This window comes from Chiloscyllium punctatum, chromosome 48, assembly GCF_047496795.1.
Source record: "Chiloscyllium punctatum isolate Juve2018m chromosome 48, sChiPun1.3, whole genome shotgun sequence".
Classification (NCBI taxonomy): domain Eukaryota; kingdom Metazoa; phylum Chordata; class Chondrichthyes; order Orectolobiformes; family Hemiscylliidae; genus Chiloscyllium; species Chiloscyllium punctatum.
Genome location: NC_092786.1, coordinates 61,414,574 through 61,435,014, shown reverse-complemented (window position 1 = coordinate 61,435,014; position 20,441 = coordinate 61,414,574). Strand labels below are relative to the sequence as shown.

Genomic DNA, 20,441 nt, shown 5'->3' with positions numbered 1-20,441 from the left:
AATCCAAATGCTTCTTTAACCACTTTACCCCTATGGAGTGGTATAGGTATATAATGTTGGATGGACACACCAAGGTCCCTCTAATCCTCGGTGATCCCCAGGGTCCTGCTGTTCATCATGTATTCCCTTACCTTTTTTGACCTGCCCAAGTCACTCACCTCACATTTATCTAGAATGAAGTTCATTTGCAACTGATCAGTCCATCTGATCAGCCAATCTGTGTATCTCTGTAATCCAAGGCGATCCTCCCCCACTATTTACCATCTGACCAGTATTTGTGTCATCTCTCAAACATACTGATCAACTCTCCTACATTCAAGTCTAAATTACTTATACATACCACAAACAGTAAGAGCCCTTTCACCGGTGCAGGACACATGGACTTATAGTCCCAAAACATCACCCTCCACTTCCTGCCAACAGCCAATTAGCCAATCTTTGCTATCAATCTCCCACGTAGGACCTTATCAAAAGCCTTGCTGAAGTCCAAGTGGATTACGTCAAATGCATTGTCATCATCTACACTTGTGACCACCTCTGAAAAATTCAATCAAGATAGAAGGATAAATACTTAACCCTCTAAATATCCCAATAACACACACACACAATCTCACAAACTCACTGCACTCAGGAAAAGAGGCAGCGATTGGCTTTCGGTTTTGAAACACGAATAGGCCATTTGACCCTCAACTAATCCGTTTTTGGCTGATCATCAAGCTTAATAATCTTGTTGTCCCCCCATATCCCTTGATCCCTTTGGAGACAACCTAAATCTACCTCCTTCTGTGGCAGTGAATTCCACAGGCTCACCATTCAATGGGTGAAGAAATTTCTCTTCATCTCAGTCCTAAAAGGTTTATCCTTAAACTATGACCCCTGGTTTACTGAACTCATCTCTACCTACCTTGACACTGTCCTATCCCCCATAGTCCAGGAACTCCCCACATACGTTCGAGACATCACCCACGCCCTCCACCTCCTCCAAGACTTCCGTTTCCCCGGCCCCCAACGCCTTATCTTCACCATGGATATCCAATCCCTCTACACCTCCATTCGCCATGACCAAGGCCTCCAAGTCCTCAGTTTTTTCCTCTCCAGACGTCCCCAAGAGTATCCTTCCACTGACACTCTCATTCGTTTGGCGGAACTGGTCCTCACCCGTAACAATTTCTCCTTTGAATCCTCCCACTTCCTCCAGACCAAAGGGGTAGCCATGGGCACACGTATGGGCCCCAGCTATGCCTGTCTCTTTGTTGGCTACGTAGAACAGTTGATCTTCCGTAATTACACCGGCACCACTCCCCACCTCTTCCTCCGCTACATTGATGACTGCATTGGCGCCACCTCGTGCTCCCGCGAGGAGGTTGAGCAATTCATCAACTTCACCAACACATTCCACCCTGACTTTAAATTTACCTGGACCATCTCTGACACCTCGCTCCCCTTCCTGGATCTCTCCATCTCCGTTAGTGACGACCGACTTGACACTGACATTTTTTACAAACCCACCCGACTCCCATAGCTACCTGGATTACACCTCTTCCCACCCTATCTCTTGCAAAAATGCCATCCCATATTCCCAATTTCTCCGCCTCCGCCATATCTGCTCCCAGGAGGACCAGTTCCACCATAGAACACACCAGATGGCCTCCTTCTTTAGAGACCACAATTTCCCTTCCCACGTGGTTAAAGATGCCCTCCAACGCATCTCGTCCACATCCCGCACCTCCGCCCTCAGACCCCACCCCTCCAACCGTAACAAGGACAGAACGCCCCTGGTGCTCACCTTCCACCCTACAAACCTTCGCATAAACCAAGTCATCCGCCGACATTTCCGCCACCTCCAAAAAGACCCCACCACCAGGGATATATTTCCCTCCCCACCCCTTTCCACCTTCCGCAAAGACCGTTCCCTCCGTGACTACCTGGTCAGGTCCACACCCCCCTACGACCCACCCTCCCATTCTGGCACTTTCCCCTGCCACCGCAGGAACTGTAAAACCTGTGCCCACACCTCCTCCCTCACCTCTATCCAAGGCCCTAAAGGCGCCTTCCACATCCATCAAAGTTTTACCTGCACATCCACCAATATCATTTATTGTATCCGTTGCTCCCGATGTGGTCTCCTCTACATTGGGGAGATTGGGCGCCTCCTAGCAGAGCGCTTTAGGGAACATCTCCGAGACACCCGCACCAATCAACCAAACTGCCCCGTGGCCCAACATTTCAACTCCCCCTCCCACTATGCCGAGGACATGGAGGTCCTGGGCCTCCTTCACCGCCGCTCCCTCACCACCAGACGCCTGGAGGAAGAACGCCTCATCTTCCGCCTCGGAACACTTCAACCCCAGGGCATCAATGTGGACTTCAACAGCTTCCTCATTTTCCCCTTCCCCCACCTCATCCTAGTTTCAAACTTCCAGCTCAGTTACTGTCTCCTTGACTTGTCCGACCTGCCTATCTCCTTTTCCACCTATCCACTCCACCCTCTCCTCCTTGACCTATCACCTTCATCTCCTCCCCCACTCACCCATTGTACTCTATGCTACTCTCTCCCCACCCCCACCCTCCTCTAGCTTATCTCTCCATGCTTCAGGCTCACTGCCTTTATTCCTGATGAAGGGCTTTTGTCCGAAACGTCGATTTCGCTGCTCGTTGGATGCTGCCTGAACTGCTGTGCTCTTCCAGCACCACTAATCCAGTATCAGGATTTCCCAACTATCATTTCTGTATGTAAACCATCTAGTCCTGTTATAATTTGACTAGTTTGTATGAGATTGGCCCCTCATTGTTCTAAATTCCAGTGATTACAATCCTAACTGACTCACTCGCTTCTCATACATTAGTCCTGCAATCCCAGGTATCAAATTGGGAAACCTTTGCTCCTTTATAGCAAGAACATCCTTCCACAGATAATACCAGAACTGCATACAAAATCCAGGTATGTCCATACCAACACCCTGTATAATTGCAGCAAGATGTCCTTGTTCCTATACTCGAATCCTCTCATGACAAACGCCAATGACCAGTTTGTCTTCTGCACCTGTATGCTTACTTTCAGTGACAGGTGCACGAGGACTCCACATTTTATTGAACATACCTCGCTTTCAGTTTACAACCATTCAAATAATAATCTGCCTTCCTGTTTTTGCTGCCAAAGTGGATATCTTCCCATTTATCCACATTGCGTATGTCATGTATTTGTACACTCAGCCAGCTTGTTGCAATCACGCTGCAACATCTCTGCATCCTGCTCATTGCTCAACCTTTCACCTTTGTCATCTGCACATTTTTGAGATTTTAAATAAAAGAAAAGCACTTTGGTAAATAAGTTATTTTGAAGGCAAATGGATAAAGCATAATATTGCAGGGGTCAGCATGTCTGGCAGGTGTGGTCAGTTCACTAATGCACAGGTGCTTCTGATGTCTTGTGTGCAGCTTGTTAAGGAAATTTTGAATGGTTTTTCATTTATTCTTTCAAACGTTCACATCAGTTTCTCCTTGAGTTCACTCGAGGGTTTTCTTTGCCAAGAAATCCCAACAATTGCTGTCTCCAACAATGAATTCACCCTCTTCCTTTTGACATTCAGTTGCATTACCATCACTCACTGAATCAACACATGGAAGTCAGCATTGACAAAACTTAAATGAACTAATTATAGTAATTACCATGTCTACAATAACCTGTCCAAGACTGGGAGTTGTGCAGCAACTTGCTATTTAATTCCTCAAAGCCTATCTGTAGAATCACTGCAGAATTCAATGGGATTTAGGTGTTTGTGTGTGACTCACATCCTTTGCTGTGAGGAATTCAACATGAAAGGATCAAAACAGAAATAGCTGGAAAAGTTCAGCAGGTCTGGCAGCATTTGTGGAAAGAAAGCAGAATTAACGTTTCAGTCCGGTAACCCTTCAGAATTTAGCTTGTTTCCAATTGAGTTTAAAAGACTGTGGGGTGACCTAATTGAAGTTTATATGATCTGAATGGTCTTGACAAGGTGTACATGGATGTTTTCTCTTGAGTGAGTCCAAAATGAGCTGTTAGCCTTTCGAGACTGTTGAGGGGTAACTTATACTGAGTCTTGTGTGCATTTGGAACATTCTGCCTCAGAAGATGTTGGAGGTGGATTTGTTGACTGATTTTAAAACATCAGCAGATTGATTCCCTAGGAATTCTGGGATTTCCACAGGAGTCTAACTTCAGAGGAGGTAGATGGAAGCATGGAATTTGGAACACACAGATCAGCCATACTGAATGGTCTACACACTACTTAATTTGTTGGTGGATGCAGATTCCATTGGAAATATCAATAGGTGATTGGACATGTATTTGAAGCCAGAATATTAGCTTAAATGTCAGGAGTTGCAAGTTTGGTCAGGGGCAGTGTTACACAGCTCATTTCCGAGGCTAGTATTGTCACAGGCAGAATGACTTCTTTCTAAGTTGCAATATTCTGATTCTAACAAACTGTGCTTTTTCTTAGAATGTAAAGTTCCATTTTCTTTATCTTTGAATAACTAGGACACACTGAATCCAATATTTATGATTTCATCCAATTTCTTTGGGTGATAATCTTCAAATTAAACCATATAAAGCTGTCTCTTTGAATGTAATCAAAGTTAATTTTACAGAATATTCATTCTATCTCATATTTCAAACTATCCATATATTATAGATGTAAAATATTCAGCCAGGGGTTTATGATCAATTTTGATTGGTTTCCCTCCAGAATAGCTACCATCTGATGCAGCTCACCGTTAAGAGCAGTTACTAGCAAAGTTTGAAGCTAACCATCGCTGCTGTGCTCTAGATACGTGAACAACTGTGAGCATTTCCATAGGTGGTCAGCTGGTGTATGGCTGACTCTCTTTCACCTTGCCAACTGGGTGAGCTATGGGCATTGGTTGTCATTCAGCCTTGTTTAGTTCAAAGTTCTGATTGAGCTGTTCTCCACATGCAAATGGACCTCAACCAAGTGCTGTCAGTATTTTTTTCCATTTGAGAATTCAGTTTTATAAGTTGGAAATTCCATGTCATTTAGAGTCATAGAGATGTACAACAAAGAAGCAGACCCTTCAGTCCAACTCCTCAATGCTGACCAGATTTCCTAAATTAATCTAGTCCTATTTGCCAGGACTTGGCTCATATCTCTCTAAACCCTTCCTGTTCATGTACCCATCCAGATGCCTTTTTAAATGTTGTAATTGTATCAGACACCACCACTTCCTCTGGTAGCTCATTTTATACAAGCACCACCACCTATATGAAAACATTGTCCCTTAGGTCCCTTTTTAAATCTTGCCTCACCCACCCTAAAATGATGCCCTCTAATTCTGGACTCCCCCACCTTGGAGAAAAGACCTTGTCTATTTACCCTATCCATACCTCTCATGATTTTATAAACCTCTATAAGGTCACCCCTCAACCTATGATGCTCCAGGGAAAACAGCCCCAGCTAATTAAGCCTCTCCCTGTAGCTTAAACTCTCCAACCCTGGCATCATCCTTGTGAATCTTTTTTGAACCCTTTCAAGTTTCACAACATCCTTCTGATAGGAGGGAGATCAAAATTGCACACAATATTCCAAAAGTGGCCTAACCAATGTCCTGTACAGCTGCAACATGACCTCCCAACTCCTGTACTCGGTGCTCTGTTTTCTGTTGGAACACCACAGAGTTCAGTAAGTAGTGAACGTGTCAAGCAGTTCACCCTGATGTAGTTGACGAAATTTTTACATGATCTGAGTCCAAGGCTTTTGAGCTAATATGTAGATATACAATACTATATATTACAATCAAGTCTAATATTAAAGTAATTTCATTTAGAACCTCTGTCACAGGTTCCATCCATCTGTTGCTACACAGAATGAAGATCCATGCAGAGCAGCCATATTTGATCAGCCACAGCTGCTAGTATAACATCTGCCAGTTTCAGGGATACTTCTGCTTGTTTTCACTGTTACTTGGTCCATCTGTAGCTGTGCAGGGAATGGAAACTGTAACAAAATAATTGATTTGATAGCAAATATTCATCTTTCTTCCTTTCATAAATAAGCTCTGTACACTGCACAGCTTTCCACAGGACCTGTGTAGTTTTATTAGTTTGTGCCGTTTAATTAGGACATTAAGTCAAAAAAGAGTCTCTGCTTTTTGTGAGCAGTGTGCATTTATCCTGGACAATCTAGTTTGTTTTTTGGCTGGTTTATTTAATGAAATGTAGTGACCATTACACTGAGCATTCAAAACTATCCACTAATACTTAAACACCATCGGACAGAGTAGATGGGGAAGCTGTTTTCGGTGTTTAATTGCTGTCCTTCACGCTGAGGTTTTTCTTTTGCTAATAAGGTTTCAAATCTTAATGGTTCAAGGTCTCTTGAATTACCTCCAGTTTTACTCCCTTTTCTAACATTCTTTCCTGAGACACCTTCCTCCAGTTCCACATCTTGTGATTGTACCATGGAACCAGCTGCAAATCTGGTAGGAAGTTATGGCAGGCCATTGGACTCGAGGAGGAGGGGAGTTTTCTCGTTCCATGTGTCTGAGGAGGTGACCACTTATCTCAGCCACTGAAAATACCTCTATAAAGCTGAAATCAAAAGCTGCTTAATCATCTTCCTAGGGCAACTCTTAGTTGGGCTAAGTAAGTTGACTTTGAAACTATACTACAGCTAAAACAATTAAAAATAGTTTTTATCCAAGCTAAATTCTGATAGCATCTTTAAAGAGAAATGTGTTTGTTTAATTTGGATGAATTGGTTCACTTTCTGCTGGTACTAGTCATTAATAAATCAGAAAAGAATCTTTGAGAGCCTCCTCACTTCAGTTGTTGGTAGTTCAATTGGATTATTTCTTTTATCTAAAATTAAATAAGACACATAATTTAAATCAACTGAATTAATTAAAGGATCAAGAAATGGGTGCATACACTGACCATAGTCTTGTTCCAGTGACGCTTTTATAAAAGCTAACTGAATATGTGACGTTAATTTGTGATTTTGTTGTTGTTTTAGGTTCACAGTGAGATGTTAAATAAACAAACACTCCTGGTTAGTCTAATGGAAAAGGAGCATGAATTAGAGCAAACACAATGATGTACTTAGAAGAATGGAGGAAATTAATTGTCAAGATTTACCAAAAGAAGCACAGCAAAGGAAGGCTAATAATAAACATTTTAAAAACTAGACCTATTTGAATTAGTATTTCAAATTGCTGATGTATTGTGAAATAAGTTGTGTAAAATAGAAAATATTTATTTGGGTAATTTAAAATGTGTAACACTGATTTTCTGAACTGCCCCGTCAATTTATACACTTGTGTAATACACACAAAGATGAATTATGTTAAAATATGAAGTGTTCTAGTCTCTAGGCTGTTCTACAATGCCATTTGTAAGTGGAAAAATCTATTTTTATTTCTCTGGTAAAGACATTTAACTTGAATTTTATTTTAATAAACACAGTATAAGCCCAGAATTCCCACTTTATTTGGGTGTTTACTTGTAAAGACTAACTTTAGTCACTGACTCTAAAAGAAAATTACATTTAGATTATTTTTTAAAATCACACTCTCTGAATTTATTTTTTCAAAGATTAATTATTCTAATCAGCATAGAAACATAAGATAGGAGGAGGCCATTTGGCCCTTTGAGCCTGCTCCACCATTCATCACAACCATGGCTGATTGTCCAACTCTACGTAGCCTCATCCTGCTTTCTCCCCATAACCTATGATCCCATTCTCCCCAAGTGCAATATCTAGCTGTCTCTTGAACACATTCGATGTTTTGGCATCAACTACTTCCTTTGGTAATGAACTCCACAGGCTCACCCCTCTTTGGGTGAAGAAATGTCTCCTCATCTCTGTCCTAAATGATCCGCCCTGAATCCTCAGACTGTGACCCCTGATTCTGGACACACTCACCGTGGGAAACATCCTCCTGCACCTATCCTGTCTAGTCCTGTTAGAATTTTATAAGTCACTGAAGTTCACCTCCCCCCACCAACCTCATTCATCTGAACTCCAGTGAAAACAATCCTAACCTAGTCAATCTCTCCTCATGTCAGTCCTACCATCCCTGGAATCAGCCTGGGAAACACTCGCAGCACTCCCTTGAGAGCAAGAGCATCCTTCCCCAGAAAAGGAGACCAACGCTGCACACTATGTTCTAGGGTTGGCTTCAACAAGGCCCTGTATAACTATAACAACAAATCCCTGCTCCTGTACTCGTAATCTTTCACAATGAAGGCCAACATACCATTTGTCTTCCTTACTGCCTGCTGCACCTGCATGCTTACCTTCAGCAACTGGTGCACAAGGACACCCAGCTCCCACTGCACACTCCCCTCTCCCAATGTACAGCCTTTCAGGGAAGAATCAGCCGCCTTGTTTTTGCTTCCAAAGTGAGTAACCTCCCATTTATCCAAATTATGCTGCATCTGCCATTGATTTGCCCACTCACCCTCTCTGTCCAGATCATGCTGAAGGATCTCTGTATCCTCGTCACAGTTCACCCTTCCACTCAACTTGGTATCATTTGCAAACTTTATCTCCCTTTTTGAATATTGGAGTGATATTAGCTACCCTCCAATCTGTAGGGACTGTTCCAGAGTCAATAGAATCCTGGAAGATGACTACCAATGCATCCACTATTTCTAGAGCCACTTCCTTAAGTACTTTGACGTGTAGATTATCAAACCATGGAGATTTATCTGCCTTGAATCCCAGCAACGTTTCTCAACTAGTCTTGACCTCTGTCCGTTCTTCCCTCTCACAAAATCTTGCAATCACAAATTCTGGTATCTGATTTTTATCCTGTTTGTGAAGACTGAACCAAAGTATGTGTTCAGTTGCTCAGGCATTTTTCTTTTTGTCCCCTATTATACATTCCACAGTTTCTGTAGAGGACCTACATTTGTCTTCACCAATCTTTTTCTCTTAATGCATCTATAGAAACTCTTAGTGTCAGTCAGTCTTTATATTCCCTACAAGCTCACTTTTGTACTGTATGTTCCCCTTCTTAATTAATCCCTTGTTCCTTTCTTGCTGAATTCTAAACTGCTCCCATCCTCAGACCTATTACCTTTCTTGGCCAATCTATATACTTCTTCCTTGGATCGGATACTATCACTAATTTCCTTTGTAAGGCCTGGATTGGCCCTCTTACCCTCTTGTGCTGGACAGGGATAAACAGTTGTTGTGGTTCCCCCATGTGTTGCTTGAATGTTTGCCATTGCCGATCCACTGTCATCCCTTTAACTCATATCTCATATCCTCATAGTTTCATTTGTTATCATTCAGCACCCTAGTCTCTGAATCAACTATCCCACTATCCATCTTGATAGAATTTTTTTTATCATGTTATGGTTGCTCATCCCAAGGGCTCTCTCACAGCTAGATTCACAATGATTCCCTTCTCATTACACAGTACCCAGTCTTAAGATGGCCTGCTCTCTAGTTGGTTCCTCCTCATAGTGGTCAAGACAACTATGTTGTATACACTGTAGGAATTCCTCATCTACGGCATGTGGCTAATTTGATTTGCCCAAACTATGTGCAGATTAAAATCGTCCATGATCACCGATACTCGCTTATCACATGCATCTCTAATTTCCCATTGAATACCTTTCCCAACGTCACCACTGCAGTTTGGGGTCTCTATATAACACCCACTAGTAGTTTTTAACCCCTTGGTATTTCTCAACCCTACCCATACAGACTCCACGTTGTCAGACCTTTCTCCCTACTGTGTTAATCTTCACTTCAACCGACAATGCCACTCAACCACCTTTTTTCCCTTTTGTCTGTCCTTCCTCAATCCTGAATACCCTGTGACATTCCGTTCCAATCCCTGCTCACCCTGCAGTCATGTCTCTGTAATCCCAGTTATATCGTTCCTGTTTACATCTGTCTGCATGATTAGCCCATCCACCTTTATTGTGAATGCTCCAAGCATTAAGGTACAAAGCCTTTAAGCTTTTCTTTTTAACATTGTCTCACTCCCAATATTTTTCTCAATAACCATGTTTGAATTTTGTCCTTGGTTTCTATGCTGATCACTTCTTTCTTATTCCCTTTGCTACTATTTTGTTTTTGTCCTTGCTTTTCCCCCCCCCCCTCCCCCCTCCCCCCAACATAGACAAACAGGATGCAAGAGAACACAGCAAGGCTGGCTTGCTGCTGTGCTCTTTCAGCCTCTTGTTTGTCTATCTTGGATTCCAACATCCGCAGTTTTTTTTTTGTCTCCTCCTTCTCTGCTTCCTTACATAGGTTCCCATCTGCCTGGCATTTAAATTTCAACCCTCCCCAACTGCTCTAGCAAATACTTCCTCTGACATCAGTCCCAACTTCCCCAGAACTGGCCCAATGCCCCAAAAATCTGAAACCCTCCCCGAGACATCATTTCAACCATGTATTCGTGTACCATATCCTGTCATTTCTACTCTGACTCACACGTGGCACAGTAGTAATCCTGAGATCACTACCCTTTTGAGGTCTGATTTCTTAACTTCCTTCCTAGCTCCCTGTACTCTGCTTTTAAGACCTTCCTTTCTTCACTGATGTTGTTTGTAATGATGTGTATCATAATACTGGCTATTCACCCTTCCCGTCCAGAATGTCCTGAACCCATTCCGAACTATCCTTGACCCTCTCACTAGGGAGACAATGTAGCATCTTGGAGCCTTGTTTATGGCCACACAAACCCTTGTCTATTCCCCTTACAATTGTGTCCCCTATAACTATTGCCCTGGCACACTCTTTACACCTCTCCTCTGCAGCAGAACCAACTATGGTGCAATGAGTTTAGCTGCTGCTACTTTCCCTTGAGAGGTCATTCCCCTCACAGTATCCAGAACAGTATATGTGTATGGCCACAGGAGATTCTTGCACGACCTGCCTATCTCTCTCGCTGTATCTCATGGTAACCCAATCTCTTCCTGCCTGCAGAGTCTGAGCCTGCGGTGTGACCACCCCTCTCTGTACATGTGATCCATGAAATCCTTTGCCTTACGGATGCTCCACAGTATCCCCACCTTTGAAACTCGAGCTTGCAGGAGCTGTAACTGGAGATACTTCCTGCACACGTACTGAGCCGGGGGACTGGAACTGTCCTGGGCCTGTCACATGGAGTAAAAGGAGCAAACCAAGACTTTGAGCTCTCCTGCCATGATTCACCTCTTAAAGTTGAACCTTGGAAAGTACTTTATATTCAATTAAATCCAGTTATCTGTGGCTCTTCTTTCCTGGTCTGTGTACTACTCTTACAGATTGAAGCCTAAACAAAGGACTATAAATGATGGAAGCTCCAAGGACTCACCTGCTACTCACTAATCTGCTCTCTCCCTTGTAGAAAGCTGCAGTTGGACAAGACCACTCTTACCCTGACTTGTGGTCCTCACAGTGACTTTTCTTTGGTTTTTGTTTTTATTTATTGAAAAACTATATTTTATTCATAAAAAGAAGTCTTTATGTAGATGTACAGTTAATGAAGCCATTCTGATCTATACTCTTTACTTAAAAAGAACACAATAAGCCTTGATGTTCATCATTCTCTATATTTTCAAACAACTTCTTGGCATTTAGCTGAGGCATCAGCAGGGCCCAATTAGTGAGTGAGCCCCCTGTTATTATTCAGCAGAAGGACCTTACATAGTGGTCTTTCCCCACCGCACCTTGGTAGCAGCTGCCTCAAGCTTCAGCCCATCCCTCAGGACATAGTCCTGGACCTTGGAATGTGCTAGTCCGCAACACTCATTCAGGGTCAGCTCCTTCAGCTGGAAGATCAGCAAGTTTCGAGCACACCAAAGAGCATCTTTCACCAAGTTGATAGTCCTCCAGGCACAGATGATGTTCATCTTGTCGTGTGTCCCAGGGAACAGACCGTAGAGCATGGAGTCCTGCATAACGGAGCTTCTCGGGATGAACCTTGACAAACACCACTGCATTCCTCTCCAGACTTCCTTTGCATAGGCACATTCCAGAAGGAGGTGTGTGACAGTCTTGTCCCCTCCACAGCAGCTTTGAGGGCAGCATGCGGTGATTCGGAGAGTCCGGGCCTGCATAAAGGATCTCATAGGCAGAGCCCTTACCACCAACCAAGCCATGTCTTGGTGCTTGTTGGAAAGTTCTGGCGATGAGGCATTCTGCCAAATGACTTTGACAGTCTGCCCAGGTAACCACTCGACAGGATCTGCCCTCTCCTTTTCCCGAAGGGTCTCAAGGACACTACATGCTGACCACTTCCTGATGGGCTTGTGGTCAAAGGTGTTTTTCTTCACAAATTTCTCCATGAAGGACAAGGGATACGGAACGGTCCAACTACTTGGAGTGTTCCAACGCTGTGAGGCCAGGCCTATCCTTCGCAACACTGGGGATAGGTAGAACCTCAGTACACAGTGACACTTGGTGTTTGCGTACCAGGGATCCACGCACAGCTTGATGCAGCCACACACAAAGGTGGCCGTCAGGGTGAGGGTAGCACTGGGTGTGTTTGTCCCCCGCTTTGTCCAGATCTTTGTACATTGTGTCCCTTCGGACCCGGTTCATCTTTGATCTCCACATGAAGTGGAAGATGGCCTGGGTGACTGCGGCGGCACAGGTTCAGGGAATAGGCCAGACCTGAGAATAGCTCACACCTGATAACCAAGTTTTTACCCCACCATCGAGAGTGACCGGTGCCCCCATCTGCCCAGTTTCTGCCTTGTTTTAGTGACACATTCCTCCCAAGACTTGGTGGACGCCCCAGCCCCTCTGAACCAAATACCCAGCACCTTCAGGTAGTCTGTCCCGACAATGTAGAGGATCGGTCGGTCCAGCTTGTGTTTTGGTTAGATGAGAAATACTGAAGTAGTATTTGTTGTTTAACTCTCCCTTGACAACATTCCCTCCACACACCACCATTTAGTAGTGGTGACTGCAGCGATACAAATCTCTACCCCAAGAGCCAATCAGTGTTGTTGCAGCTCTCTGTGGGACACTGCTCGTGCAGTTTTGACAGAAGAAGCAAGAAATGGTCAAGATTTTGACCCCCATTCAGTTTCAAGGTGAAACTAATAAAAGTATTCTCATAGAATCCCCACACTGTGGGGACATGACTGAGCCTCTGAAGAGTAACCCATCCAGACCCATTCCCCTACCCTATATTTCCACTGACTAATGCACCTAACCTAAACATCCCTGAATGCTATGGGCAGTTCACCTAACCTGCACATCTTTTGACTGTGGGAGGAAACCAGAGCACCCAGAAGAAACCCACGCAGACACTGGGAGAAAATGTGTAAACTCCACACACAGTCACCCAATACTGGAATTGAGCGTGTGTCCCTGGCACTGAGAGGCAGAGGTACTAACCACTGAGCCACTGTGCTGGTATTATTTTGACTTTACTGTTTTTGTGTTTAGCTCTCGAGTGCTGGGATCGTTTTCAATTTCACAAGATATTAATTTATTTTCTTAAATAATGCTGTCTCCTGAACTCTATAACTATCAAGGGATTTAATGTTAAGTAAATAATTTTGTCTTTTTGAATATATTGTGAGGAGAGATGTTCCCCCCCTCCCCCACCACCACCACTTTGCAAACACCAAATTCTAACTGCCTGCCTCCCAATCTCGGAGTAATCGACCCAATTTTATAACACTGGAAACAACCAGAGCAAGCTCAACTCCTACTCCGTCTCCCCAATGACACGTGGCTCTAATTTATGTAATGTAATTTTTTGTTTATCTTTCATGTGTATGCCATTTGGAAGTGCCTATAGATGGTATTTATTGAAACTGTTCCCTATGCTGTTTGCCTCAGAGAATTTACCAAGATTATGTGTAATCTATCCTGTGCTGTTCCATAATTTTAAGACGGCTGTTGCAGCAGATTCAAACCTGAAAATACAATGTTTATACTAACAGCAGCTTCCAATGCTAAAAGGATACTTCCTACATGTTTATATAATTATCCACCAAAGCAAAACTCCTCTTCCTCAGGTTTCAGACCTGTCGCTGAACTCCAGGCCTATGATGAGCCAGTTGACCTTAAAGTTGAGGATGGACAATTAGTTGAGGGTTTCTACAGCAAGAGAAGAACAAGTGGCCAGTATTGAAAATGGTTATGGTCTGTATCTGGTACTGTACAGCTGTTCAACTTGGTTTGAAATTTAGGCAAGAGTAAAGGTGGCTGGTTCCAAAGGGTAATTTGCCTGTGTAAAATAGAACCTCACAAAGCCTTGATTTGTGTTCAGCATATTCTCCAATCTCCAACGTAAGCTTGCTCATGAGGATCATAGTTGTTAGTCAGTTATCCTGGAAACTTGCATCTCACAGGAAGGTAGAAATGGAACAGCCCCTGTGATGCATTGATTTTGAGTGATTGGTTCTAATCTGGATTTCATCACCTCCACCTGAATGGCAATGGCCAGATGAGGTTTTTCAGTGTTTAAATCGGTTAATGAGACTTCGAGACATGGACAGTTTCCAGAGGAGAGTTGACACTGCATCAAATTGAGCACTTGGTAAAGACGTTTCGCAGTGTCTTTCCTGGAGATAAGAATGATTGTCATTTTGTTACCGGTCTTGGTTTCAGATCGATATGGTACATTAAAGAATGATAGGGCGAAAGGGTGATTTAGCTTTATAAAATAGTCAACTCTCTGTTAACTTTGCTTTTGATCCCTATCAATTATGAATGTTAATGACCAAAATATGGCACAACCATAAAGACTAATTCACAACTGGGATCAGAGGATGACTTTAGACTGCATGTCTACAAATATTAGAGCAGCTACTGTTCATGACCAAGCTATGGTGGTTGGTGTGGTGAGTGGAGAAGTGTTGAGATTAGATAGTAATTACCCAGTTTATTGGTGCTTGAGGAAACTCAAATGTCATGGAGGTCCAATCAATGGGAATCAGCAGAGGAATTCCTGACCATTTGATCTTCTGTTGCTGTAGTAACCCTCAGCTCATTGTCCTTCCTCAATGTCAAGGTCAACTGGCTCATCATGGGCCAGGAGTTCAGCTATGGGTCTACCTTATCCAATGGCTCATGACCTGAACATTCATCTTGATCATTCAGCAGTACACAAATTAATAGTGAGGTAAGGAATGAAATATTACATTGGAAAGATGTTAACAAAATATCTGCTCACATTAACGAGTAGGCTTTTTGTGACAATATTTGTGTTTCCTTGATCAACCAAACTTGGTAGCTGAGGACTGAGAATGGGTGAATGTTTGACAGATGGAGTTCAGTGTGAGCAGGTGAAGTTATCCAGTCAGGATCTGTCAAAGATAAATCCAAAAATATTCTTCAGAATGAAAAACAGCTCAATGTAGCATCTACCCAGACATGTTCATTACTGAAAGCAAATGCATTAGTACAGAATGCAATCTAAACATCTCAAGAAAATGTTACCTCTTTACCTTAAGAGGTCTGGAATAATAATGCTCCAGGTTTAAGGAATCTTGTCAGACCTCATCTGGCATGATTCTGTTCAGTTCTGGGCTGCATGTTACCCTGGTGTATCAATGCAGATTTGCTGAGTGATACTGGAACAGCAAATTAATAAAAGGATCAACACAGATTACATAACCTTGGTAAAGTGATACTCTGTAGAGGCTGGAAATCTGAAGTAAAATTTTTAAAAATGCATCTGGTGAAATCCATCAACTTACAAAATCTTGATTGATTTTGGTTGGGCTAACATGCATTTCCAAGATTTTCTTTGTGTTTTTTTGTATGAACTTTGTTTCTGTTTACGTTTTATTTCTTATTTGTTTGTGAGCTGTGGGTGTCTCTGGCTGGATTTATTGCTCATCCCCAATTGCCCAGGGGGCAGTTAAAGGTCGGTCACATATTGCTGGAGGTTGGGCCTCATGTATAAGCCAGGCCAGAAAGGATGGCAGATTTCATTGTCTCAAGGGCATTCATGAATCAGCTGAGTTCTTACAACAATAGACAGTGATTACATGGTCACCATTAGTCTCCCTTTTTACTGAATTCAAATTTCACCATCCGTGAGCATGTCCCTGTAATGTTAGCTTTGGGTCTGGATTACTCGTCTAATGAGATCACCACTATATCCCAGCAGATGGCAATAAGTAAAATCTGATTAAACTGTTTAAAATAACAGAATTTGAAGGATTGATACTGAAATTATTTCCTTTCTTTGATGGGGCTGATCCAGAGCAAGAGGAAATGATTTCAAAATCACAACGCGTCTATTTGGGAATGAAATGAGCAGCATTTCTTCAAGAGTTGAGGAAATCTGGAATTCTCTCTGAAAAGGCTCCAAACGCTGGGATCAGTTTAAATTTATGACTGACTGATGGATTTTGTTTGGTAATCATCAACTCTTGGGTCTGTGCATGCTGAGCTGTCTGCCTCAGGTGGGTGTAGCTGTGCAAGTGTCAGAGTTGAGCTCAGGTACCTCCGCTCAGCTTGTGTCCAACTACAGTTTGATGCAGCAACCAGTTGTGGACTCATGATCTCTGGAGTGTTGCTGAACAAAGAGACCTTGGAGTGCAGGTTCATAGCTCCTTGAAAGTGGAGTCACAGGTAGATAGGATAGTGAAGGTGGCGTTTGGTATGCTTTCCTTTATTGGTCAGAGTATTGAGTACAGGAGTTGGGAGGTCATGTTGCAGCTGTACAGGACATTGGTTAGGCCACTGTTGGAATATTGCGTGCAATTCTGGTCTCCTTCCTATTGGAAAGATGTTGTGAAACTTGAAAGGATTCAGAAAAGATTTACAAGGATGTTGCCAGGGTTGGAGGATTTGAGCTATAGGGAGAGGCTGAACAGGCTCGGGCTGTTTTCCCTGGAGCGTCGGAAGTGTCGGTGACCTAATAGAGGTTTACAAAATTATGAGGGGCATGAATATGGTAAATTGGCAAAGTCTTTTCCCTGGGGTCGGGAGTCCAGAACTAGAGGGCATAGGTTTAGGGTGAGGGGGAAAAGATATAAAAGAGACCGAAGGGGCAACTTTTCCATGCAGAGGGTGGTATGGTATGGAATGAGCTGCCAGAGGAAGTGGTGGAGGATGGTACAATTGCAACATTTCAGGGGCATTTGGATGGCTATATGAATAGGTAGGGTTTGGAGGGATATGGGCCGGGTGATTGCAGGTGGGACTAGATTGAGTTGGGATATCTGGTCGGCATGGATGGGTTGGACTGAAGGGTCTGTTTCCGTGCTGTACATCTCTATGACTCTATATGTGGCCAGCGAAGATACTGGATAGGAGCGTAGGAACAGATATAATGACAGAGTCATTATACTATTAACTGAATCTAAAGAGCATTTTTGTTTCATTCCTGTGACATGCAACAAATATATAATTTGTGAGAAGGAGCTAAGTTACAACTTTTACTGATTTTACCGAAATAATGTTTTAACTGCAATTGCACTAATTTTCCATAACACTGCTTTTCTTGTAGGTTATTTTGTGAAAGAATAGTTTATAATTTGTTGTTTCTTTACCCTGCTCACTAGATACAACCAAGTTCTGGCCCAGAAACCTGCACTCTTCACATAGCAGAATTCTCAGAGGTAAAAACACTCATCTTTCACAGACAGCTATCAGGAACATGAGTCCTGGCTGATTTCTCCACTCTCTCTTTAACTGAGGGATCACTGGGCAGTGACCAGGAGCAAGGTTCCTGGCTGATTGCATCGTGGTTTGTGACTGTTACACCAGGCAGCAGGTTTGTTAGAGATCTCCAGAGGAGCCCATGGCTAGATGATAAGTGACAGAACCACACTTACTGAACCTCAGATTAGGCTAAACAGTTGTGTTTTGGTTTCAGGAGAAAGAAGTGTTACAGAAACAGCTGGAAGAAGCAAACCGTGAGGCACAGAAGTACAGACAGCAGCTTTTGGAAAAAGAGCAGGAGGCAGAGGCCTACAGACAGAAACTGGAAGCCTTCGGCCATCTGACTTCGAGTAAGAAGGTTCTTTAATGTGTCAAATGGAAATGGAAAGGCAGAAACATCACAACAAACAAACAGTTCAATAGTTGTGAAACCTATGGGAAGGATGACCTTCTACGATCACAATGACATGGACAACAATCCCAGTATTAGAGAGATGTAGGTCTGAACCCAGATCAGAAGACTGTTTCTGGGAAAGTTGACATCTTGATAGTGATCCAACAGCACTCAAAGGATATAGCTAAAAATGAGTTGAGGATTGGAGGTTGAGGAGAGGTGAGACTGTGAGTGATCAGACATGTTCCAAATATTTCAACTCAAGTTTGATTCTGTTGCAAGAGCTAGCAATCTGCACCCTTCTAATCAGTCAGTCGTAATCATTTTGTTGTCAATATAGTTGCAGGCTCTGGTTGTTGTGAGGTTACCTTTGAATGGCCTCTTATCTGTTAGTTACTGAATCGGATTAATAAGATTCTGGAAATTGAATTAATTTTATAGGCAGATTCACGCAAATTGTTCCAATTCCAATTCAGAGCTGTGATACTGAGCTGCTAGTCTTCAGATGAAGCTTTCTCCCACCATGTTTGCCCTGGCTCTGTCTGTGAGGGGATTGAAGCTTTCAAAATAACAATGTAACTGTAGAGAATAAACCAAAGACTTTTCATATTCCTTAAAATTGTTCTAAAGGTTCAGTTACACAAGTTGAGAAATGACTTCATCATCGTAATTCTTGAATTGTTAAGGGGGAGATTTAACTGCAGTAACTCTTGAGAAGAAAGACCATCACAAAGCTGGTTAATGTTCTATTAAATTGAACCACACAACATTCACTATGTTTAAGCAAAAAATAATAAGTAACATGAGTGTTTGTAATTCTTCTATCTGATGTCTATAATTGAGTTATCCCTCGCTTTTTGACCAACCGGTCAGTTACCCAGGTAACAGGAAACATCTCAACATGGAACTGTACAAGACTGGGAATTTCCTGGGATGAAATTACTCAATGACAAAATCATACCCACCATTTAGATCCTCGAGACTGTGGTATATTGAGGCAATGCTGTGTTCAGGCAATGGTAATAGATTATATTGTTTACATGATTATAATGCCAAACCTGACCAATACAGACCCCAATATTCTCACATTGAACATTGCCTTCATACCAAGGATACATTTCAACCCAGTATTGCAGAGCATTATAATTGTTTTTTTTAATTATACTCATTTTATAATGTATTGATTTGTACTGAGAGTAAGAAGAAATTGATCTTCCAAGTATTAACTTTCATTGCTGAGCATAAAGGTCTAATGCTGAAATATACAGTGGAGAGAGTCAAATTGTGATATATGTTTGGCTGCAAGTTGTATGAGGTTAGATAATTTTCCATCAATATATTCTGTTTCAATTTAATCCACCCCCAATAATTTTTTGTGTCAGAAGGTGAATTTGCTGTGCTGGTTGCTGGTGCTGCATGGCTGTTGGAAGAGCATGCACGTAAACTTTCTTAATTCATTCTATTGTAACTTACAAATGTAAACTTCTCCTCCTGTTTGTATTCCACTCCGAGCTGGTCATTTCATTTCAGTGATCTCCAGGCACCATTCATTCTTTTGTTACCTGTCCTGATGCCAATTGCCTCTTAGCTCATATCCAGTGATTTAATTTACTATTTTGTTGGGATCTTTTCATTCAAGGTTGTCACAATGATCACTAGTTTATTAGCAGGACTGATAGTGCTGACATATTGTTTATGTTAAACGTTGCTATTTGTTGAATATGAAAGAGAGAGCCTGAGCTCCAGCAGCTCATTTCCACCATTATCAGTATAAATCCAAATGTAATTAACTCTTAAAAGCTGCAGTAAATTCCCGAGTCTTACCTTTATAGTTTTTTTCCATTCAGGCTTTCCCAGTAATTATATAAATGAAGTTGTTGACAAAGCTTAGATTTTGTATTTAATAAAATATTTCTTAAGAAATTATTCTATTTTCAATTTCATCATTTGAAAATAGTATCACTGTCTTGTTTTATTTTATTTCTCACTTATTATGTCTTTACCTCATTTTTATCCCACAGCTCTCATCTGAAAACCTGTTAAAAGTTTCCAATATTGTGTGAAACACTGTGGCTGTTGTTAAATTCGGAAACACGACAGCCATTTTCAGCACAGCAGGTTTCTCTTCAAAATTAAATGACTGAGTACTGAAGTTAATTTTGTAATCAGCAGGTGATCTTGGGATGAATTATCCTTCACTGGAATCTTCAACATGTTTTAAGAAATATACTTTGCAAAAATAAGCACATTGTGTCTCGGCAACATTACTGTTCCATTCGAGCATCCTTCCCCATCGAATTTAATCAGCAGAACACTCTTTCTTTCTCTGTCATTTACTTCTTTAGCTTTCGCTGGCTTAAATGTTTCTTCGATGTTCATTTCATATACAGTCTGCAGGAGGTTGCTTCACATTCTCATCACTCAGAGAAAAATTTGATTCTGAATTCCTAATTTGATTTCTTGGT

The 20,441-nt window shown here is 42.2% G+C and overlaps 1 protein-coding gene across 8 annotated transcripts in view; it reads left to right on the top strand.

Moving 5' to 3' along the window:
• Positions 1–19,902, top strand: part of gabpb1 (GA binding protein transcription factor subunit beta 1) — an 86,674-nt gene extending 66,772 nt beyond the window's left edge. For 5 of the 8 annotated variants that reach the window (XM_072565429.1, XM_072565427.1, XM_072565424.1 and 2 more), the window contains 2 exons: positions 17,483–17,539; positions 17,797–19,902. In XM_072565429.1, coding sequence (XP_072421530.1) covers positions 17,483–17,539; positions 17,797–17,949 — 210 coding nt within the window. In that variant the 3' untranslated portion in view covers positions 17,950–19,902. Of the gene's footprint in view, positions 1–7,013; positions 7,534–17,482; positions 17,540–17,796 lie in introns of those variants that run through there. The other 3 variants (XM_072565431.1, XM_072565428.1, XM_072565430.1) reach the window with 2 other exon arrangements.
• Positions 19,903–20,441: the final 539 nt, after the last annotated feature.